General features: G+C 59.5%; 1 protein-coding gene across 3 annotated transcripts; it reads right to left on the bottom strand.

The window, feature by feature from the left end:
- Positions 1-4558: 4558 nt before the first annotated feature.
- On the bottom strand, positions 4559-22844 carry ABCG4 (ATP binding cassette subfamily G member 4). 3 transcript variants are annotated; one of them, XM_079789376.1, is made up of 15 exons: positions 22833-22844; positions 22148-22388; positions 15616-15733; positions 15362-15494; positions 15202-15252; positions 14402-14547; positions 12999-13122; positions 12774-12888; positions 12480-12619; positions 9413-9511; positions 9066-9234; positions 8585-8685; positions 5906-6064; positions 5695-5813; positions 4559-5129 (listed from the first exon to the last, which is right to left on the bottom strand). In XM_079789376.1, exons 2-15 carry the CDS (start codon positions 22383-22385, stop codon positions 4898-4900), a joined length of 1944 nt encoding a protein of 647 aa, XP_079645502.1. In that variant the 5' UTR covers positions 22386-22388; positions 22833-22844; the 3' UTR covers positions 4559-4897. The 3 variants fall into 3 exon arrangements, 2 of the variants coding, with proteins under 2 accessions (XP_079645502.1, XP_079645503.1); XM_079789377.1 differs by lacking the exon at positions 22833-22844 and adding an exon at positions 22579-22659; XR_013814436.1 differs by having other exon boundaries at positions 5012-5129; positions 5695-6064.
- Positions 22845-22950: the final 106 nt, after the last annotated feature.

Below are 22950 nucleotides of genomic sequence, written 5' to 3'. Positions count from 1 at the left end.
TGTGTGATCCCCACCTTCATATAGCCCAGTGGGTCCCAGTGGGGCACAGCCCACGGGGGGCAATGTGACTTTTAAGGGGGGCAATTCGAAAATGAGTTATTAACAGTGAATTTTTCCATTTCTTATGGCTCTAGGGGCCTCATATACAGTATACAAATATATATTCTGGCATATTTATGCATTTCAGTTCTGTTATATCTTTTGAAGCTTTATTTTCTATTTTTTCATGTCACTTCATATTATTATAATTTTTTCAACAATTTCTTAGTGATTTCTTCCTCAGTACTTCCACTGTCCTTTCGTTCTTTTATTTTTCTCTTTCATGGATGCCATGTTCTTTGGAAGCTTGTTTAGACCAAGTTCATGGCCTTTTAGGCTTCCTGCACGTGAATAGGAGTTCACTTTTTGAATAATAAGAATTATATGTCACGGGGGGGGGGGGGGCATCAGGATGTTAGAGATGCTTAGGTGGGGCGTGGCCAAGAGAAGGTTGGGGACCACTGGTCTAGACGAAGGCAGTGCTGATAAACACATGGTGTTGGGGTAGTGCTGAACAAGGGGTGCAGGCACCAGGCAGACTCCAGCAGCTCCCCTCCAGGGGCCCAGATGATGGTGCTTCAGAGGACACAGAGGCTTAGGAAAGTCCTGGCGGGGGGCGGGGGGCGGGGGTGGGGGGGGGGAATTAACTGCCTCTGGCAGAGGAGATGGCTGCTGAGCTGGATTCTAAGAAATAAGTCCAGGCCGACTGGCTTGGCTCAGTGGATAGAGCATTGGACCGAAGGGTCCTGGGTTCGACTCCAGTCAAGGGCTCCTCCCCAGCCTGGGCCCTGGTCAGGGCGCATGCAGGAGGCAACCGATCGATGTGTTTCTCTCACATCAATATTTCTGTCTGTCTTTCCCTCTCCCTTTCAATTCTCTCAAATCAACGGGAAAATATCCTCTGGCGAGGATGAAAGAAAGAGAGGGAGGGAGGGAGAGAGGTGGCTGAGGGAGGGAGGGTCCAGGAAGGGAATTCCAGGCAGCAGGGACAATGGCACGTTTGCCTGTGAGAGATATTCTGAAAGGGGAGTAGAAAGGTCTGGGAGAGGGAAGTAGTCACCCAAGCAGTGTGGGCTCAGATGTGGCATGTGGCATGTCGGGGGAGGCAGGGGCCCTGGCTGCAGTGACTGCCCAGCTCAGAGCAGGTTCCCTCCCCCTGGGTAGGACAGTCCTGTCAGCTTTTTTAAATTTTTAGTTTGTTGTTGTTGTTTATTTCAGAGAGGGAGAGAGAGATAGAAACACCAATGATGAGAGGAAATCATTGATTGGCTGCCTCCTGCACAGCCCCACTGGGGATCACTACCACAACCCGGGCATGTGCCCTGACGGGGAATCGAACCGTGATTTCTTAGTCCATAGGCCCATGCTCAACCACTCAGCCACACCCGGCGGGCCATGTCAGCTTTTTAGTAACATAGGACTTGACTGGCCTCTTGTGGACCGGGGTCCTGGGGTCGTGCTCGCGTGCTCTGTCACCTGACCTCAGGATGGGTGCCAGGCGCTGGGAGAAGTCTGTGCCGCCTCTGCCCTGGCACAGCCCTGACAGGTGGCCGTGTGGAAGTGATCTCGGGGGCCCGGAAGGCCGGCCGCAGGGGTGAGTGGGCCCATGTCAAAGCTCGCAGACAGCGGGGGAGGGACTGGCGGAGAAATTGCAGTTGCTTCTCGTTGGCGAAAGCACCTAACTTGAGAGCTTGTGCAAGTCACTTCTCCAACCCTGGGCTTCCTGTTGCAGCCTGGCAGGGTGCGGCCAGAATCTGAGGAGCTTCCTTCGCAAAGACTCCAGCCGCTCCTGCGCTCCCTGGGCCCCCATGGCCTTCGCTGGCTGCTCAGCTCCTTAGCAACCAAGGGAATTGACAGGCGGGGCCGATAGGTGCTTTAGCCTCTCAGGGTGTTTGCGTTTCCAGAGAACGCGTAAAGCTGAAGAATCTTAAGAAAAACGATCTAATGGTGAAATGTTGTGCTCTCTGAGTTTACGGAGCCAAATACTGGCATCAGCCCTGGCCCGTGTGGCTCAGTGGATAGAGCATCGGCCTGCGGACTGAAGGGTCCTGAGTTCGATTCCAGTCAAGGGCACGTGCCAGATTGTGGTCTTTATCCCCAGTAAGAGGTGTGCAGGAGGCAGCCAATCAATGATTCTCTCTCACCATTGATGTTTCTATCTCTCCCTCTCCCTTCTTCTCTGAAATCAATAACAATATATTTTTTTAAAGTAAAATTAAAAAACAACAACAAACAAATATTGGCATCCCTTCGGAGAGAAGGTGGCACCCAGAATGCCCCAAAAACTAGCTAGAATTTCAGGGGTTGGATTTCCTTCCATTTCCCACTCCCACCCTCCACCCCCATAAGAAACAAAGTTAGTCCATCTCCAGGCAAATACACAATCAGTCCTAGATGGGACCCTAATCTAGCCCGTCAATAAGCTCCCTGGGGCACAGCCAGGGTGCTCCCGGCAGCTGGCCAGGTGGGTGCAGTCCCTTCCCTCAGTCCCCGAGCTGCAGGGTCGGAAGGGACGCGGGTGAGACAATGTCCGCTTCTTGCCGTCCTGCCGCCAGCCCACAAGGACTTCTGGACAGTCGCTGACTCCAAAGCTCAGGCTGCCAGGCCCATCGACAGCCCTGGTGGCTGATGGCTTCGCCCTCGTAAGTGTGGCCCCGAAGGAGAGGAGAGAGGAAGAGAAGGGGAGGACTGGGGTGAGCTCAGTGTGGTCTCCCACACTCATCCTGGGCTTAGGTTGCAGGTTGGAGCCTACTTCTCATCCCCCACGGGCACCAGGAGGGCCCCGTCGGTTCTGAGGAGAAGTGTATCCCTCTGCTCGGAGCACACCTGTGCCGCAGACAGGGCCCACACGGCCACGGGCCCACCATGAGCAGTGTCATTGGTCGATGTCAAGGATGAAGACAGAGAGGCCGAAGACCAGGTTCCTGGTCCATCTTCATTAGCTAAGGGTCCCTGGACAGTGATTTAGTCCAAGTCTCTGTTCCCATCTGCAAAATGGATTGCCATGAAGAATAACGCAGGATTGTCTTGGGACTCCCTTGAGATGATAAACAGGAAGCATTTGTAAGATGTAGAACATGATCTAGACATTTCACCAGATACACATTTCCTAGGTGACACACGCCTAGGACTCACCCGCCCCTGCCACGGGCTCCCTACAGCTCACAAACTCCCTGCCCTGTGCTTTGAAGACCCCTCACAGCCATCAGGTCCAGACCCGCACACATGTACGCACTGCACACTGTATAAATATAGGTTTTATTAATGACGGTGAAATCCCACAAATCCCCTGGCCTCTCAGTGATGGGGAGAACCTGCGGCGGGTGGGAGAAGGTAGAGCGGTCTATGCACAGTAATAAAGAAAGAAAGAGGAGCCAGGCCGAGGTGGCCCCGTGGTTGAGCGTCCACCGATAAACCAGGTCACGGTTCAATTCTTGGTCAGGGCACATGCCTGGGTTGCGGGCTCCATCCCCAATGGGGCGTGTGCAGGAGGCAGCCAAGTAATGACTCTCATCATTGATGTTTCTGTCCTCCTCTCCCTCTCCCTCCCTCTCAGAAACCAATAAAAATATATATGTTTATTTAAAAAGGGAAGAAAAGAGTCCCAGGGAAGGGCAGTCAGACATGGAATGAGCCTGGACCACCAGGAAAGCCAGACCCGCCCCCGGTGTCTGACCCTGGAGCTCAGGGCACGCCCAGGGGCAGAGAGATGGGCAGGAGCGTGAATGAGCAGCACGCGGCGGGGAAGGACGGAGGAGTGAGAATGCCAGCATGGACACAGGGCCCTGGTGGCGGTGGCCAAGGCCAACGGGTGCCCCTGCTTGTGCTTGTGTCAGGCCCTGAACCCCAGGGAACGAATGCCCCGTGCCACCCCTGGCTCGGGAGGAAGGAAGCCTGGGGGGTAGAACCTACAGACCCGAAGATGCCCTGGACAACATAGCTTCATCCTTCCTGTCAGAGCAGGACCCGGGAGGAGGGTGGCGCTGCCCTCCCTGCAGCGCCTGCCAGCACCAGGCCACCAACATGGTTCCTCTGAGCCCGGGGGCAGCAGGTGTGAGGGCTGAGAGGCCTGGTCCCAGGTCTGTGCCTGGACTCCTGAGAGGCGGGCGTGGCAGGCCCGTGGGGGAGTAGAGGAGGACTCAGCCCAGAGGGGGGTGCGTTCTGCAGTCGGGGCCGGCGGGAGAGACAGAGACGTTATTGCAGAGATGCCACCAGGCCCTGCCCAGCCTGAAGGGCGGGAAGGGGACAGGGGCATCCCAGGGCCCCACGCGGCTCCCATCCCCAGGCCTGGGAGGGTGGTGCAGACAGAAACCCAGCTTCTGTCCAGCAGACTATCCCATCAGCGGGGGGGGGGGGGGGGGGGGGGAGGAGGAAGTCTGCCAGAGCCCTTCCTACCCATTCTGACGTCCACACGGGACTTCCAGGGACCCCATCAGGGCCCAGCCCTGGACCTCCACTTTATAACGGTGTTTACAACACTTGTGTGGTTGGGACCCCAGAGGGGGCCACTTTGGTCAGTTGTAAGTGGGGCGCGGAGAGCCTGGGGCTCCCAGGCAGACAGCAGAGGGGGTGCCAGGGCCGGAGGGAGCATGATGGCCCGTGGTCTTTGCATGCAGGCGTTGAAGAGAGAAGGGAGGAAGCTACAAACCACATCACCCTGGAAGACTCCTGGGCACGGCATGGAGGGCTGCAGCCCGCACCAGACCCCGGCTGGGAGCACGGCCAGCTGGCCTGGGGGAGTGGACAGAGGGCAGGGCGGCTGGGCCAGCACCCAGGGTCCAAGTCCACAGGTTAAAACAGTCCCAGAGGGCTGGAGCCGGCTGCCTGCTGCGGGGGCCGGCCACTGCGGGGCCAGGCTCTATCTCTCCGACTTGACCCGGTACCTGAGCACGAGGTATGCCAGCAGCCGCAGGGCCAGGAAGAAGATGCCCAAGACCAGGAAGTCCACGTAGAGCTTGGCGTCCTCCACATCCAGCGCGCGGAGGATGCTCTGCGGCTCCCGGAACGGGCAGCTCTCCTCCCGGAACGGGCAGGCCAGGTCCCCGCGCCCCAGGCCGTACACGGTCAGGATCACACCCTCGAAGCCATACCTGGGCAAGCAGGGGCGTCAGACCGGGGGGCAGCGGGGAGGTCCCTGCCCATCAGAGCGGGGGGCAGCGGGGAGGTCCCTGCCCATCAGAGCGGGGGGCAGCGTGGAGGTCCCTGCCCATCAGAGCGGGGGCAGCGGGGAGGTCCCTGCCCATCAGAGCGGGGGGCAGCGTGGAGGTCCCTGCCCATCAGAGCGGGGGCAGCGGGGAGGTCCCTGCCCATCAGAACGGGGGCAGCGTGGAGGTCCCTGCCCATCAGAGCGGGGGCAGCGGGGAGGTCCCTGCCCATCAGAACGGGGGCAGCGTGGAGGTCCCTGCCCATCAGACCGGGGGGCAGCGGGGAGGTCCCTGCCCATCAGAGCGGGGGCAGCGGGGAGGTCCCTGCCCATCAGACCGGGGGGCAGTGGGGAGGTCCCTGCCCATCAGAGCAGGGGCAGCAGGGAGGTCCCTGCCCATCAGACCAGGGGGCAGCGGGGAGGTCCCTGCTCCCCGGGCAGATGGAACTCTGCCGCCCGGGGCTGGCCCGCAGGAGCACCGGGCCGGTGGCCTGGGAGCGGGGCACACTGACCTGACGTAGGAGAGGTAGGAGCTCCACTGCAAGTAGGTGGGGATGGTCTTGAAGCTGACGAAGAAGCCGGAGAACAGGAGCACCGGGATGGCGGTCACCGGGCCCACAAACGTGGCCACCTGGAGGGGCGGGAGGTTTCCTGCAGGTCTCTCCCACTCCTGTGCCAGCCCGTGTCCTCCCCGCACGGGGCCCCCAGTGCCAGCCTTCCCACCTGCAGGGAGTTGGAGGCGGCTCCAATGAGCAGCCCCAGAGACTGGGCCACCAACGCCGTGGCCGTGGCCAGGGCCGAGAAGAGGAGGAAGCGGCTGGTCTCCGCGGGCTGGCCCGTCATCCAGTACACGATGCTGCAGTACATGGCGGGGCACACCACCTGGGGGCGGCACAGGCGGGCAGGGGGCTGGGGCGCAGCAGCCAGCCCCTCCCCTTCATCCAGGCAGGAGCCCCCCTCCCTGGCCACGTGACCCTCATGCCTCCTCCGGGCACACCTCCTCGAGGTCCCTGGACCAGCGGAGGCAGAGCTTCCTCCCCGAGCTCCACGTCCTTCCCACCCGACCCGCTTCTGCCTCCCGTCGTTAACTGGTTAATTCTACACAGGAGTTTTGTCCCCTGAGTTATTACCTCCTGGAGGGCCCGGACTAAGCCTGCCACAGACAGCCCTGCAGGCTGTTCCCTGCACAAGGACACCTGGTCAAGAGGAAGCCCCCCAAAAAGAGGCAGCGGAAGGCACCGGCCCAGCACAGCACCCACCCTGAGGAGGCGCCCACCCTGAGGAGGGCACTGTGATGTGAATCCTCACCGGAGGATGTCTTCCCATTGATTTTAGAGTGGAAGGGAGGGGGAGAGACAGAGGGACATGGATGTGAGAGAGGCACATCAACTGGTTGCCTCCTGCATGCACCCCAGCCAGGGCCGGAGAACCTGCAACCAAGGTATGAGCCCTTGACCGGAATCGAACCCGGGACCCTTTAATCCACAATGCTCTACCACTGAGCCACACCAGCCAGGGCAAGGGGCACCTTTGACTAATTCGCACAAAGGTGCCATGTGGGTTACTGGGGGCCCTGGTGCTTGAAGCAGGCGGCGGGGGCAACAACAACCCCAAATAGCTAACCGTCATTGGACCCCGAGTGTGTGCCTGCACCATTCTCAGTACTTGACATGCATTAGCTCATTTAATTCTCACGACTGCTCCCAGCTCGGTTCCACCATCATCCCATTTCACAGACGGGACTCTGAGGCAGGGACACGCGGCAGCCTGCCCCGAGTCTCCCAGCGCTCCCAGCAGCAGGGTTCCAGAGCCTGCAGTGTTCTCTACACTTCAAATAAGATTCACGGAGTCGCCCTAGCCGGTTTGGCTCAGTGAGTAGAGCGTCAGCCTGTGGACCGAAGGGTCTCGGGTTTGATTCCAACCAAGGGCACATGCCTGGGTTGTGGGCTCGATCCCCAGTGTGGGATGTGCAGGAGGCAGCCAATCAATGATTCTCTCTCATCAATGATGTTTCTCTCTCTCTCTCCCTAACCCTTCCTCTCTGAAATCAATAAAGAAATCTCTCTATATAAAAAAGAGGTAATATGCAAATTAGGCCAGGCCTCCATAACCGGTCATGACCGGACAGGAGGAGGTTGCGCACGCAGGTGAGGCCTGGAGCAGAGACAGAGCCAGAGGCAGGGGGGCCTGCCCAAGCCGGCACGGCAGCTCAGGCAGCCCTGGAGCGGACACAGGCAGGGGGGCTGGCACTGCGAGGCCCAGGGCTCAGGCCTTGCAGCCCCTGTGGCTGGCAGTGGCAGCAGCAGCAGCGGGATGATGGGGGCGGCGCCTTCCCTGATCAGCCCAGTTGCCTCCCACAGAGGGAGTCCAGACTGTGGCTTAGGCCCAAGCCCCTTGGAGAGCGGGCCTAAACCATCAGTAGGACATCCCCTAAGGGCTCCAGGACTGTGAGAGGGAGCAGGCCAGGCAGAGGGGGCCCCCTCCAGTGCACGGATTTTCATTCACCAGGCCTCTAGTATATTTATGCATGAAATTCATGCACTTGGGGAGCGTCCCTCAGCCCAGCCTGTGCCCTCTCGCAGTCTGGGAGCCCTTGGGGGATGTCCCACTGACAGCTTAGGCCTCCCACCATTACCACTGCACTCGCCAATTATGAGCCCGGCTTTTGGCTGAGCCGCGCTCCCCCGTGGGAGCACACTGACCACCAGGAGGCAGCTCCTGCGTTGAGCTGAAGGTCAGTACGGGTCATAGTGTCCAGTCGTTCTGCCACTCGGTCAATTTGCATATTAGCTTTTTATTATATAGGATATATATCTTACCTAATAATAGACAAACATGTAAATTGACCGTACCTCTGCTATGCCACCAGCCAATCAGGAGTGAAATGCAAATTAACTCAACAAATATGGTGGTTAATTTGCATACACAGGCGCCAAGTGACGGGGGTGGGACGCTTGTGTTGTCACCATGGCGACAACGCAGGCGTTCTGCCCCACCCCCGGTCTCTCAGGGCCTCTGGGCAGCGTGGGAAGACGGGGCCGGAGCGGAAAGAGGCGGCTCTGGGGCCTGAGCAGAAAGGGGCGGGGCCGGAGTGGAAAGGCGGGGCCGGAGTGGAAAGGCGGTGCCGGCAGCCAGGTAAAGGAAAGCCCATTCCAGCACGAATCTTCGTGCACCGGGCTTCTAGTCTATATATATATTAAAAAAAGACCATCCATCGTGCGCACTACTACGTCCCTGCCTGGCACAGAGCTTGGCACACGGCAGGTCCTCACCACCAATTTCTGAAGTGAGTAGAAGTAAAGGAAAAGATGTCGGGTGACAAGGGGGAAGGAGGCAAGCAAGCGAGGCTGGAAGGAGCGAGAAGGGAGGGAAGGGGCGGGCAGGTGGGAGGGAGAGGCTCACCTGGAAGGGCACGTCGGCCATGGTCTTGGCCAGGTAATAGGCCTTGAGGCTGTACCAGTAGTTGAGATGCTCCCTCATGAAGACTGCCATCTCTAAGGGGACTGAGGACATGCAGCCATCAGGCTCCTGCCCCTGCCCAGCACCCCGCCCCTGCCCAGCACCCCACCTCTGCCCAGCACCCCACCTCTGCCCAGCACCCCACCCCTGCCCAGCACCCCGCCCCTGTCCAGCACCCCACCCCTGCCCAGCACCCCGCCTCTGCCCAGCACCCCGCCCCTGCCCAGCACCCCGCCCCTCCCCAGCCACCCCGCCCCTGCCCAGCACCCCGCCCCTCCCCAGCACCCCACCCCTGCCCAGCATCCCGCCCCAGCCCAGCCCCCTGCCCCTGCCCAGCCACCCCGCCCCTGCCCAGCCACCCCGCCCCTGCCCAGCCACCCTGACCCTGCCGGGACCCCGCCCCTGCCCGGGCAGCTCTGCTCACAGGTGAGCACAGTGGGCATCAGGGCAGCGAACATGAGGAAGAGCATGGAGAAGAAGAGGCAGCCCGTGTTGTTAAAGACCTTGCTGGCGTCGTCTCCGATGTGCAGGTAGAGGAGGCCAATGAGCACACCAATCACCACGTGGGACACGAACCGCAGGTGGGTCAGGACCTGTGGACAAGGTCATCGCTAGGAGCGGGGTGGCCACAGGCTGGGACGGGCAGCCAGGCTGGGGCAGGAGCTCAGAGCTGCCCTCCCCGGCACAGGGGCCCCGAGGGTGCTGCTGGGATCCTGTGCCCCACAAGGCTCGGCCTGCGCCAGCCTCCTCTCCCTCAGCCTGAGGCCTCACCGTGTCCCTGAGGATGGACAGGAAGGTCCGCCTGAAGAGGATGCAGAACTGAGTGAGGGTGCTGGTGGCAAAGCTGTGGCTCTCAATGGGGTCTACGTCCTGGGGAGAGGAAATTGGGTCCATGACCACCGACACACCCAGCCACCCACACACAGCCACCCACACCCAGCCACCCACACCCAGCCACCCACACCCAGCCACCACACACCCAGCCACCCACACCCAGCCACACACACCCAGCCACCCACACCCAGCCACCCACACCCAGCCACCACACACCCAGCCACCCACACCCAGCCACCACACACCCAGCCACCACACACCCAGCCACCCACACCCAGCCACCCACACCCAGCTACCCACACCCAGCCACCACACACCCAGCCACCCACACCCAGCCACCCACACCCAGCCACCCACACCCAGCCACCCACACCCAGCCACCACACACCCAGCCACCCACACCCAGCCACCACACACCCAGCCACCACACACCCAGCCACCCACACCCAGCCACCCACACCCAGCCACCCACACCCAGCCACCACACACCCAGCCACCCACACCCAGCCACCCACACCCAGCCACCCACACCCAGCCACCCACACCCAGCCACCACACACCCAGCCACCCACACCCAGCCACCACACACCCAGCCACCACACACCCAGCCACCCACACCCAGCCACCCACACCCAGCTACCCACACCCAGCCACCACACACCCAGCCACCCACACCCAGCCACCCACACCCAGCCACCACACACCCAGCCACCCACACCCAGCCACCCACACCCAGCCACCCACACCCAGCCACCACACACCCAGCCACCCACACCCAGCCACACACACCCAGCCACCCACACCCAGCCACCCACACCCAGCCACCCACACCCAGCCACCACACACCCAGCCACCCACACCCAGCCACCACACACCCAGCCACCACACACCCAGCCACCCACACCCAGCCACCCACACCCAGCTACCCACACCCAGCCACCACACACCCAGCCACCCACACCCAGCCACCCACACCCAGCCACCCACACCCAGCCACCCACACCCAGCCACCACACACCCAGCCACCCACACCCAGCCACCACACACCCAGCCACCACACACCCAGCCACCCACACCCAGCCACCCACACCCAGCTACCCACACCCAGCCACCACACACCCAGCCACCCACACCCAGCCACCCACACCCAGCCACCCACACCCAGCCACCACACACCCAGCCACCCACACCCAGCCACCCACACCCAGCCACCCACACCCAGCCACCACACACCCAGCCACCCACACCCAGCCACACCCACCCACACACCCACCCACACACCCAGCCTCCCACACACCCAGCCACCACACACCCACCCACACACCCAGCCACCACGCACTCAGCCACCACGTACACACACACACACACACACACACACACACACACACCCAGCCTCCCCCCCACACACACACCCAGCCTCCCACACACCCATATACCCAGCCTCCCACACACCCACACACCCAGCCACCACACACCCAGCCACACACCCACCCACACCCAGCCACCATGCACCCACACACCGAGCACCCAGCCCAGGCATGGACCCCGGGCCCTTGGCCAGGGCAGGGTGCGTGTCTACAGGAGGAGGACTGATCACCACCGAGCTGTGTGCCTGGAAGCCGGCTCAGGGTGTGAATCCCACGGAGACACGGAGAGACAGGAGGAGGGATCACCACTTGGGATGGAGGAGACAGGAAGGGAGTCAGGAAGACCCAGGAGCGCCCTAGTAGGTCAGTCACTTCTCTTCTCTTCAGTCCATCATCAAACACGTGCCCTACCTGGCCGGCTGGCTCAGTGGGTGGAGTGTCGGCCTGAGGACCAAAGGGTCCCGGCTTCGATTCCGGTCCAGGGCACGTGCACTGGTGACAGGCTCCTCCCGGCCTGGGCCCTCGTCAGGGCTCGTGCAGGAGGCAACCAATCGATGTGTTTCTCTCACATCGACGTTTCTCTCTGTCTTCCCCTCTCCCACTCTCTCTAAAATCAATGGGAAAATGTCCTCGGGTGAGGAGTAACAAACTCACACACATTTATTCTAAGGGTGTAATACCTTTATGCCACCACTTATTTTAAAAAGTGTATTTTTATTGATTCCAGAGAGGAAGGGAGCGGGAGGGAGAGAAACATCAGTGATGAGAGAGAATCACTGATCAGCTGCCTCCTGCACACCCCACACTGGGGATCGAGCCCGCAACCCGGGCACGTGCCCTGACCGGGAATCGAACCGTGACCTCCTGGTTCACAGGTCGATGCTCACCGCTGAGCCCCGCGGCCGGCCGGGCCCCCTTTCACAGTAACACTCCGTGACAATGACAACGGGGACAGCAGGCGCTCACTGGGGGGGGAAGCGGGCGCTGAGGGCACCAGCGGCACCGGCTCTGCCAAGAGCTTTCCGTGACCGTCTTCGTCGCCCCGGCAGCACCTCGGGGTGGGAGCACAGCCAGCCGCACGGCACAGGCGGCAGCGGCGGCCTGGCTTGCCCAGCGCACTGTGCTGGCACGTGGACAACACCCTACAGTCGTCAGCAAAAGCTCCCTGAAGAAGCCCTGGCCAGTCACTCAGTGGTTAGGGCGCCAGCCCTCGCTCACGGGGCAGGGGTTCGATGCCTGGCCCAGGGCACGTGCCTGGGACACAGGCGCAAACCCCAGCCTGATAGGGTCGCACCGGGAGGCAACCCGTCCATGTGTCTCTCACATCAGGGTGTCTCTCTCCCTCTCTACCCCGCCCTTCCACTCCATCTAAAAGCAATGAAAATATCCTTGGGTGAGGATTAAAAAAGAACAGTGAACATTTCAAACGCTGACGGGAGGAGTGACTGCAGGAGAAGGAGAGCGCAGAGGCCCAGTCCCCGAGGGAGGCAGCTGCCCCGCCCCGCCCCAGTGCGGCCAGCCCGGCCCCAGTGCGGCCAGCCCGGCTGGGTGCCTCTGAGGCAGCCTCCTTGGCGGGGCCTTTACCCTGACCCCTCCCCTCTCCCCACTCTGCTCCCCGCCCCTTCGCCCTTACTCACCAGAGGGCAAGGGGGGCAGGGGGCCCGGGCCTCGTTCTTCTCAAGGCTCTTCTTCTCCGTCATGGCGCACAGCCCATTCTGCACCGCCCGGAACAGCATGGGGTTCAGGTCTCCGTACTCGCCCGAGGCCACCTCGATAACTGGGGGACACCGAGCGGGGCGCGTGGCTAAGCTCTAGCCTCGGTTCCCAAGGGCACGCTGGGTGTAAGGTGAAGGTGGGGAGCATGACCCCAGCCCCCAGCTCAGCCCCTCAGCGCCCAGCCCTGCCCACCCCCCCGCCCCCCGCCCACTCACTGAAGTCGGCTGGGTTGTGGTAGGTGGGGCAGTGCAAGCCCAGGCCCTTCAGGTAGGGGACCAGCTTGGTGACCAGGCCCTTGAATATGCACTGGCCCTGGCTCAGGATGTAGAGCTGGAGAAGAGGGTGAGGAAGACCAGCCGTGGTGCGGGCGGCCAGCAGCACCGTGTGGGCCCTGCCCTCGCCCATCGCAGCCGGGCAGCTCTGAGGCCAGAGACACTCACCTTGTCAAACATCTCGAAGAGCTTGGCACTGGGCTGGTGGATGGTGCAGATGACGGTGCGGCCGCCCTGGGCCAGCGACTTCATGAGGGACACCACCTGGAAGCAGGACGCGCTGTCCAGACCACTGTCCAGAGAGAGGCCCCGGGGAGGGGAGGCGTGTGAGTTGGGTGGAGCCTGGAAAAGGGAGCGCTTGGGGTGGGACAGCTACTATACAGGGGCTGGGGCTGGCGGGAAGGGGTCCCTCCGGCCGCCCCTCTGCCCTGTACACACTATGATCCAGACATTTGGAGGGACCAAGCCCAATGTGACAAGCATATATTGAGCACCTATTGAATGCCAGGCACTGGGATTACAATGAGGAATAAATAAGAGGCAGAGAAGTGCATGGATCCTTTGCAATCATGTGGAACATGCTGTGGAAACACGGAGTGAGAGAGGTGGAGGATTCAGCCCTTCTGCACGAGGGTGTTGCAGGGAAGTGAGAGAAGGTTCTGGAAGGAGAACACGCTAAGCCGGGTGAAGGTGGAAAGGCAGGCATGGTGGGGAAGGGCATTCCGGGCAGAAGACACAGCACGTGCAAAGCTTAGAGGCATGAATCACATGGCCCAACTCAGGGATTTTAAGCAACTCGATATTATTAGAGCGTAACATACAAGACAGCGTGCAGCAGGGTGTGCGGGCGGAGCAGGGCCCGAGTCCTGCCTTTATCCTGAAGGCAGATGGTGTCATACGTGTTCTCAGTGGGGGAGAGCATCGCCAGGCTTGGCTTTTTTTTTAAATCCTCACCAGAGGATATTTCCCCATTGGTTTTAGGGAGAGTAGAAGAGAGAGGGAAAGATAGAAACTTTGATGTGAGAGAAACACATCGATTGGTTGCCTCCTGCAGGAGCCCCGACCAGGGCCCGGGAGAAGTCTGCAACCCAGGTTCGTGCCCTTGACCGGAATCAAAGCCAGGACCCTTTGGTCTGCAGGCCGTCGCTCTATCCACTGAGCCACACCGGCCAGGGCTGAACGTGGCATTTAGGAAGCTCATTGCGTGGCGGCTTGGAGGAAGGAGGGCCGGGAGAGGCTGGAGGTGAGGACATGAGCAGGTTGCAGAAATGCGGGCAATGGTTGGCGGTGCCCTGAACTTAGCGCCGGCACTGGGGAGGGGCCGGGTGAAGCTAGAGGTGGAGAAGGAGGTAGATCTGCAGGACGTGGTGACTGGCTGTGGCGAGAGAAGGAGAGGGAGGCATCGGGCAAGGAGGACGCGGTTTCTGCCTGTGGACGACGGGCTGCGCAGCCACGGGCCTGGCAGGGAGAGAGGCGTGAGCCTCATCCTGGCCCGGAGGCCGAGGGCGGGCGCGGTCTCCACAGCCACGCAGCGCCGCCCCCCGGGCTCAGCCGGGGAAGGGGAGAGCTACCTGGTGGGCTCATCGAAGAACATGACGGGCGGGTTGTTGACCAGCTCCAGGGCGATGGCCAGGCGCTTCCTCTGCCCGCCCGAGAGCAGGGCTGTCCTCGTGTGGGAGCAGGACATCAGGCCCAGCGCCGTCAGGATCTCCGTCACCTGCCCGGCCCCCAGCCCCAGTCAGCTTAGAGTCTCCGCCTCCCTGGCACCACCCCAGTTTATTTACTTATTTATTTTAAAAAATATATTTTTATTGATTTCAGAGAGGAAGGGAGAGGGAGAGAGAGAGATGGAAACATCAGTGAAGAGAGGGAATCATTGATCGGCTGCCTCCTGCACGCCCCCTACTGGGGATCGAGCCCACAACCCGGGCATGTGGCCTTGACTGGAATCAAACCTGGGACCCTTCAGTCCACAGGCCAACGCTCTATCCACTGAGCCAAACCAGCCAGGGCATATTTATTTATTTTAAAAAATATATTTTTATTGATTTCAGAGAGGAAGGGAGAGGGAGAGAGATGGAAACATCAGTGAAGAGAGAGAATCATTGATCGGCTGCCTCCTGCACGCCCCCTAGTGGAGACCAGTGCCCTGACTGCAGAATCGAACTGTGACCTCCGGCTCATTGGCTGATGTTCAACCATTGAGCCATGTTGGCCAGGCTGGGCCGACCCCAACTTCAGCGTCTCCCTTAAGTCTAGGGCGCCAGTCTTATACACCACTCTTCCACCCCCGACTCAGGGCCTCAGAACACAGTAGCACCAAAAAGGATGGCCGTCCATCCCTACCCTGCCCCTGCCCCTCCCCACTCACCAGCTCCTTCTTCACCTCTTGCTTCTCACTCAGCTTCAGGTTAGCAGAGACCTGAGGCCCAGAGAACAGGCGGGTCAGCTGTGCGCGAGCGGAGGCCCTCGATCCTTAGCCCAGAGGAGGGGGGCTGGAGGGGCGCTGGGAGGAGGGCCGCCCGCCTCACCATCATGGCCTCCCACACGGTGAGGTGCGGCAGCAGCAGGTCGTCCTGCATGATGTAGCAGGACATCTTGCGGAAGGTCCTCAGCTCCCGCGGCCTCCCGTTGACCAGGATCTGCCCCTTCATTCCCGACTCCCTGCAGCGGCGTCATTGGGGATGGGGGTCAAGGCTGCTTCAGACACCTGCTGGGCTCCCCGGGGGGGGGGGGGGTCCTCCTCCCTGGGCCCTGCCCCCACTCCACCCAGCGTCGTCCTCACCTGTATCCTGCCAAGATGTTCATGAACGTGGACTTGCCAGCCCCTGAGGGGCCCATGATGCCGATTAGCTCCCGGCGGCAGAATTTACCCGACAGGCACTTGAGGAGGGTCTTATAACCTGCAGTGACCGGGGGAGGAATGTTGGCTAAGGGCTGGAGTGAGCAGAGGCCTCCGGACGTGGAGGAGCCACCGTGACTGTCCTTGCTCAGTATGAAGCGGGAGGATGGAGGAGGACCTGCAGAGCCCCTAGAAATGACCACTACACTGTCGGAGTGCCAGCAGTGAGCCGGCCCTGGCCGGTGTGGTGCAGTGGCTAGAGCGTAGGCCTGTGGACTGAAGGGTCCCGGGTTCCATTCTGGTCAAGGGCACATGCCTGGGTTGCAGGCTCCCTCCCCAGTGGGGGGCGTGCAGGAGGCAGCCGATGACCGGTGATTCTCTCTCATCACTGATGTTTCTATCTCTCTCTCCCCCTCCCTTCCTCTCTGAAATCAATAAAAGTAGAAATTATTTTTTTAAAAGTACCAGAGGTGGCAATGCTCTTCTGAAAGCATGGGGAAACCCCACATCTCATGGCTGGGCATGGGGACAGGTCAAGGTTATAGACAGCTGTCAGTCACGCTCTCACCCCTCCAGAAGGCTTTCCCACTGACCCGGCCCAGCTGCTGGGCAGCCGCTGGGTTCCCGGAGCACTTCTCACCGCCAGCATGGCTGGTATTGGCTTGTGCCCGTCGCTCCCCCTCCTGCAGCCCCTCAGCCAGTGAGCTCCTGGGCAGGTCTTTGTCTTCCTCATCTTGTAGCCTCTGCGGACTGTCTGGCAACTAGATGCTCCATAGTGTCTGCTCCATGGACACGTGTTCTCAGAGACTGGGCCTCGTCCTGAAAGGCCTTCTTCTCTGTGGGCACTCTGCCCCGGGCTTGGATCTGCAGCCCCTCACACGGCCCAGTAAAAGCTCACCTTCATCCACTCATCGGAAGGCAGACAGGCACTGGGTTAGAGTCAGGTGAATCTAGGTTCGATTCTGGCTCCAGCCCTACCTGGTTTGGCTCAATGGATAGAGCATCGGCCTGCAGACTAAAGGGTCCCAGGTTCGATTTCAGTCAAGGGCACATGCCCAGGTTGTGGGCTCTATCCCCAGTAGGGGATGTGCAAATGCAATCAATTAAAAAATAAAAGATCCAATTAAATAATCTATGTAAAGCATATGACAGCCTACTAAAAAGGTGACATCATATTATTAATTCTATTTGACAAATGTTATTGATATCTATTATATTCCAGACAGTGGTCAAAACAATGAGAAAGACACAGTTCCTGTACTCAAGAAGCTCACAATCTAGGTAAAAAAGATCTGAGGAGCCCTAGCTGGTTTGGCTCAGTGGCTAGAGCGTCGGCCTGCAGACTGAAGGGTCCAGGTTTGATTCTGGTCAAGGGCACATGCCCAGGTTGTGGGCTCGATCCCCAGTTGGGGGCGTGCAGGAGGCAGCTGATCAATGATACTCTCTCATCATTGATGTTTCTATCTCTCTCTCCCTCTTCCTTCCTCTCTGAAATAAATAAAAATATATTTTTAAAAAAAAGATCTGAGGAAAGATCTATAAGGGTTACAACAAAAGTACATGCCCGGCCGCTGTTGCTCAGTGGTTGAGTGTTGACCCATGAACCAGGAAGTAACTGGTTCACCCCAGTTAGGGCACATGCCTGGGTTGCAGGCTCCCTCCCCAGCAAGGAATCTCTGAAATCAATAAAAATATATACATGTATATATTTTTATTGATTTCAGAAATGAAGGGAGAGGGAGAGAGAGAGAAACATCAATGATGAGAGAGAATCATTGATTAGCTGCCTCCTACATGCCCCCTATGGGGATTGAGCCTGCAACCCGTGCATGTCTCTAATCGGGAATTGAACCATGACCTCCTGGTTCCTGGATCAACACTCAACCACTGAGCCTACCATTGGTGGAAGGGAGCGGGAGATAGAAACATCAGCTGGGCAATAAAAATATATTGTTTAAAAAGTATAAATAATGCACAATGCAGATGCAGACAATGGGACTGATCAGGGTAAAGGGCAAGGGGAAATCAGGAATGGCTTCATGGAAGAGGTGGTATTTGCTCTAAGTCTTGAAGGAAAAGCAGATTCCAAAATGGAAAGGGAAGGCAGAAGTCCTCCAGGCTCTGGGAGGAAAAGCTCTCCCATCCAGGCACCTCTCTGTAATACAGTCCAGGGAGCCCGGGCAGTGACTGCCGGGGTCACCTGGTGAGATGGGGGTGGAGAGAAGGACGGCGCCAATGAGGTAGGCCTGGCCTGCGGTGCTTGCAGACCTGGCTCTGTGAGGCCAAACCACCAATCCCCTGCCAGGTCCTTTCTCACTGTCCTCCGCTCTGACCCCCGCAGAGCCCAGGTCCCTCTCCACTCTGTCTCCTTAGCAGAGACAGTGACAGCACCCCGCTGTGCCCTGGGACGCCCTGTCAGGGGGGACAGCTGCTGCCCCGGGGTCCTGAGCGCACCACCTGCCGGGCGGTGCTTCACAGCTCATGTGGCCTCTCTGAGTGTCCGCCACCCGCCAGTTACCCGCTCAGGAGGCAACACGCTGCCTTCCAAAATACACTCAGGGCTGAATCTGCGCAGGCTAATTCCATTTTCCTCAACTGATAACGAAACTGAATGAAGAAATTGGTGAAAATTTGAAAGTTAAAAGAAAAAAGAAAAAGAAAAAGATGGCAGTGGCTCCCAGGATTTTCCAAAGCACTCAGTTTTATGCTGACGGGTGCTGACCCCCCCGAGGGGGGGTGCGTGCATTTATCAGATCCAGACCCACCCGGTCAGCCTCCCCTTGGCCCCCCCACCCGCCCCCGTGGGCTGGGGGTGGGGAGTGGTGTGGGCGCCAGCGGCAAAAACAAAACAACAACTAACAAAGCTTTTGGTTTTATCTGTCCGACCGATAGTTTGGGATCCAGGTTGTGATAAGAAAATCTCTCAGAAAAGTATTGCCCTTTGGCTAACATCCCCAAAGCACGTTTACGTGGGGTTAAACTCGTTGGTATACAGCACTGGCAGAGTACATGCTACACAGATTCCACAGGAAAGCCTCTGCAGCTCATGTACAGCCTCCCTCACCTTTGCTGCTGCTGTAGCGACAGGGATGAAGCCCCTGGGGCCGGGGGTGCCCAGTGACCCCCACCCCACTCCCAGGCCACAGGGCACGCTGCTTCCCGGGGAGGGGGGGCACCTGGTGGACCAGAAGGCGTGCCTCTGCCCCCGGCAGGGGAGAGCTGGAGGCAAGGCGCCTCCCCCGGGAATCACAGCCTCACCGGACTGCGCTGGCGCCTAAGCCGGGCACCTTTCACTTGCCTTGCACAGAGCATTCCCACGGATCACCTCGGAGCTTCCCAACAAGCCTGCGTGGGGCCTCTTATCATCCCAGCTTTCAGATGAGGACAGTGAGGCCAGGCGAGGGTAAGCAGCCTTCCCAAGGTCACATCTCTTTTTTTAAAAAATATATTTTTTTATTGATTTCAGAGAGGAGGGGAGAGGGAGAGAGAAGCATCAATGATGAGAGAGGATCATTGATCGGCTGCCCACGGGATCAAGCCTGTGCCCTGACTGGAAATTGAACCATGACCTCCTGGTTTGTAGTGCACACTCAACCACTGAGCCACACTGGCTGGGCAAGGCCACACATCTTACAAGTGGCTGGGAACCCACGTCGGGGATTCCTGCTGGACCATAACTACTCAGCGTGGAAGGGACCTGCCAGGCCTCCGGGCAGCGGAGAACCAGAGTTCTAGTCCCACCGCAGGAACTCTGCGATTTTACGTCAATCGTCCAGAGTCTCCATGTCCTTAACTATGAAATAAAGATAGTAATAGCGCCTACCAAGGGTATAATAGGGCTATTGTGAATACTGAGATAATTAATTAAAAAGTGTTTTAAGAGATCAACCAATGAAGTTGTATGTGTATATGCATAACCCATGGACACAGACGATGGGGAGGTAAGGGCCTGAGGGCAGGGGGCGGACGGAGCGGGCTGGAAGAGGTTAATGGGGGGCGGGGGAGGAGAACCTATGTAATACTTTCAACAATAAAGATTTACTTTAAAAAAGTGTTTTGCCCCGGCCCCGGCTGGTGTGTCTCACTGGTTAGAGTGCTGGCCTGCCCACCAAAAGGTGGGAGTTTGAGTCCCAGTCAAGGGCGTGTATCTGGGTTGCAGGTTCAATCATGGCCCTGGGTGGGGCATGTGCGGGAGGCAACCAATCGATGTGTCTCTCTCACATTTGATGTTTCTCTCTCTCTCTGCCTCCATCCCTCCCTTCCTTCCTTCCACTCTTTCTAAAAAAAACCACAAAAACAATGGGGGGGGGGAAGTATTTTGCTCTGGCTGGTGTGGCTCAGTTGGTTGGAACATGGTCCCATTCACTGAAGGGTTGCAGGTTTGATTCCTGGTCAGGGCACATATCTAGGTTGTGGGTTCGATCCCCAGTTGGGGCACATACAGGAAGGAACCAATCCATGTTTCTCTCACGTTTTTCTCTCTCCTTCTCCCTTCCTCTCTCTCTAAAATCAATAAAAACATATCCTCAGGTGAGGATTTTTTTTTAAAGTTTAAAAAGGTGTTTGAAAGCAAACATCACCTATACTTGGGGAAGACTGGTGAGAAAAGCCTTACCTTGAAAAGATGGAGAGCTCCCTCTCTCCACACCCCTTGCTTTCCCCTCTCTGCCTACCTAGAGTTATCTTCTGCCTTTAGAGAAAGAGAGATTTGAGTGAAAAGAGGAGTTAGAGAGAGGACAGAAGGCAGAGAAAGGGGCAAGGACGAAAGAGTCAGCCGAAGGGACAGGAGAGCAAAATGGGGCTGGCGAGGTCAGAGGCATGAGGGCCGGGGAGGGGCCGGTTTTGCAGCTGGTAGGTTGAAGCAACCAGAGAGCTGGGCCATCTTACCACCTTTCCTTTTTACCTCCATTTCTCCTTAAAGCTGTGCAGAAAGGGAGGGTAAGGAGGTCACAGCTACGCCATTGTGCCCAGAGCTGGTCTCAGAGCTGAGGGGCTGCTTAGGGACAGGGTGCTGAGCAGGGAGCCCAGATGCCTCCCGTCCCATTGGCTCGAGCCCTGGAGTGAGGGTGGGGAATGCAGAGACCCCGAGATCTATTCTTCAACCTCAGAGAACAACATCCCAGCTTCACTCCCCACCCACACCATCCTAGCCCACTCGGCCCAGGGCAGGAGATGTGGGGGTGGTCAGGGTGCCGAGGTGCTGGGAGCCCCAGACCTTACCCAAATGTCCTGAGGGGGAAGTTAAGAGAGAAAACAGCTGTGAGCAAAGAGGGGGCTGGTAGTAATCTGACAGCTCAGGGAGTCACGTGGCCGGCCTGACAGCTCAGCTGCTAAGGGGAACTTCAGGGGCTGATCTGATCACAAACCCCGCACGGGCAGGCGTTTGCGAGTGGCCCTCCGTGAGCCCTGCCCGTTGTTCTTGTGCACCTAGGGTAGCACACCCAGATGCCTGCTAGGGGAACCCTCTTTTTCAGACCCAAGACTCCAAAAGTCCCCATTGTTATCTTGGTGCCATTTCTATGCACTGTAAGTGTTAAATTCCAGATGTTTCCCACATCGCGTTCCTCCACTTCCCTAACGTAGCCCTCCTCACGCTCTCTCTCCTTTGATTCTAAATGCATGAAAAGACCGGAGCATTTTCTCAGTTTGTTGAGATCCTGCTTCTGGGCAAGTCCTCAGTTTCAGGAAACTCTTACAGATTTTATCTAAGGTGTGGACATTCGTATGTTGACAGAAAAAAATACACGGAGAGCCGTAAAACCTGGCTTCTGGGCCCAACTCTACCACTTATTAGCTGTGTGACATGCGTCAAGCTACTCAACTTCCCTATTAGTAACACGGGGTGTCATCTATCCTGACCAACCATCAGCTCCCCGCTCTGCAGGACTTGGGCAGGAATGGGATAAGATACAGGAATGAGAACATCTTAAAAACGAGCAGCGTTGCCTGGCCCTGTGCTCAGAGGTTGAGCATCATCCCCCGAACCAGGAGGTCCCTGGTTCAATTCCCAGTCAGGGCACACGCCGGGGTTTCGGGCTTGATCCCCAGTGTGGGGCGTGCAGGAGGCAGCTGATGGATGTTTCTGTATCGCTCTCCCTCCCCCTTCCTCTCTGAAATCAATAAAAACATATTTTTTAAAACTAGCAGTGTTCTAGAGGACAAGGTTATTTGCTACACACACACACACACACACACACACACACACACACACACACCCTTCGGCCGGCCCTCAAAGGCAAGAATCCTCCCTAAAAATGAAGAAAACTCCTCACTGAGCAGAGGAAGGCGTCCATGGCCAAGGGAGCCTCGTGCCCCCAGAGCCCACGCGGAGAGACCCAGCCCCTGGCACCTCCGCTGCGGGGCTGAGGCTCCCGTGTGCCCACGGGGCAGGCTTTGCAGAGGGGACACCCAGGCCTCCTGCTGGGGGGGCCCAGCTCCCGCCACCTGCTCCCCCCGCAGCCCCCCTGCTCCCTACCGCGCCTTCGCCAGCAGGGCCCCTCGCGCACGGAGTAGGACAGCTCCACGAACTCCACGTCCACGGCCGAGCGCTTGGGGAGGTGGGAGAAGCGCTGCGCCTCGGTGATGTGGTTCTCCACCTTCTTCAGGGGCGCGGTCAGCACGGGGGGCTCCGGCCCGGCCTCCAGCGCCCCGGCCGCGGCCACAGCCCCGGCGCCCAGCCCGCAGCCCGCGGCCTCCAGCGCCTTCGCCGCCATCGCCTGCGGTGCGGGGCCTGCTCAATGCGGGGACCCAGGCCCGGCCAGAGCCCCGTTCCTACCCCGCCGCCCTCTCCAGCGCAGGCACCCCGCCCCCCGCCGCCGGGGCCTCGCCCTCTCCGCGCCCCGCGCCCGGCGCAGCGCCGACCTCGCCTCGGACCCGCAGCCCAGCCCGGCCCCGCACGGCCCGTACCGCCCCTCCTCCGGCGGCTCCAACGTCCCCCGCAGCCCGGGGATGGGCCGGTGGGGCGGCGGGAGGGTGACCGCCGGGAGGTCGGCGAAGCGGGGGCAGGAGGCTCCACCCGTCCCGGGCGCTGCGCCCTGGCCCCTCCCGCCGGCGCCCCGCGTCTCGCGCCCCGGGCGCTCCCCGCAGACCGGGGCACCCCGACCCCTACCCCCAGCCGGCCGGCCCCCGCGGGGCTCCCCCACCCCCGCGCGCCGCGTCACCTTGAGGCGCCCCGGGCGGGCCGAGCCGGATGCTCCGCGCAGTCACCGCCGGGGATGGGGCCTCCGGCTGCGGCGCCCGGTCCGGCGCCCGGTCCCCGCAGCGCGGGCCGGAGCGGGG

The sequence above is a fragment of the Cnephaeus nilssonii genome (assembly GCF_951640355.1).
Source record: "Cnephaeus nilssonii genome assembly, chromosome: 13".
NCBI lineage: Eukaryota > Metazoa > Chordata > Mammalia > Chiroptera > Vespertilionidae > Cnephaeus > Cnephaeus nilssonii.
The sequence above is the reverse complement of the archived record's forward strand: the minus strand, read 5'-3'. Positions and strand labels throughout refer to the sequence as shown.

What these genes read in the sequence shown, in the direction of transcription:
- ABCG4 (XM_079789376.1), bottom strand. Translation starts at nt 22,385, where the DNA reads ATGGCGGCGAAGGCGCTGGAGGCCGCGGGCTGCGGGCTGGGCGCCGGG. An exon ending in CCTGCCCCCCTTGCCCTCTG is followed by an intron (nt 9,512 to 12,479) that starts GTGAGTAAGGGC and finishes TCCTCTCCCCAG; the next exon opens with GACGTAGACCCCATTGAGAG. An exon ending in TCCTACCTCTCCTACGTCAG is followed by an intron (nt 5,130 to 5,694) that starts GTCAGTGTGCCC and finishes CTGCTTGCCCAG; the next exon opens with GTATGGCTTCGAGGGTGTGA.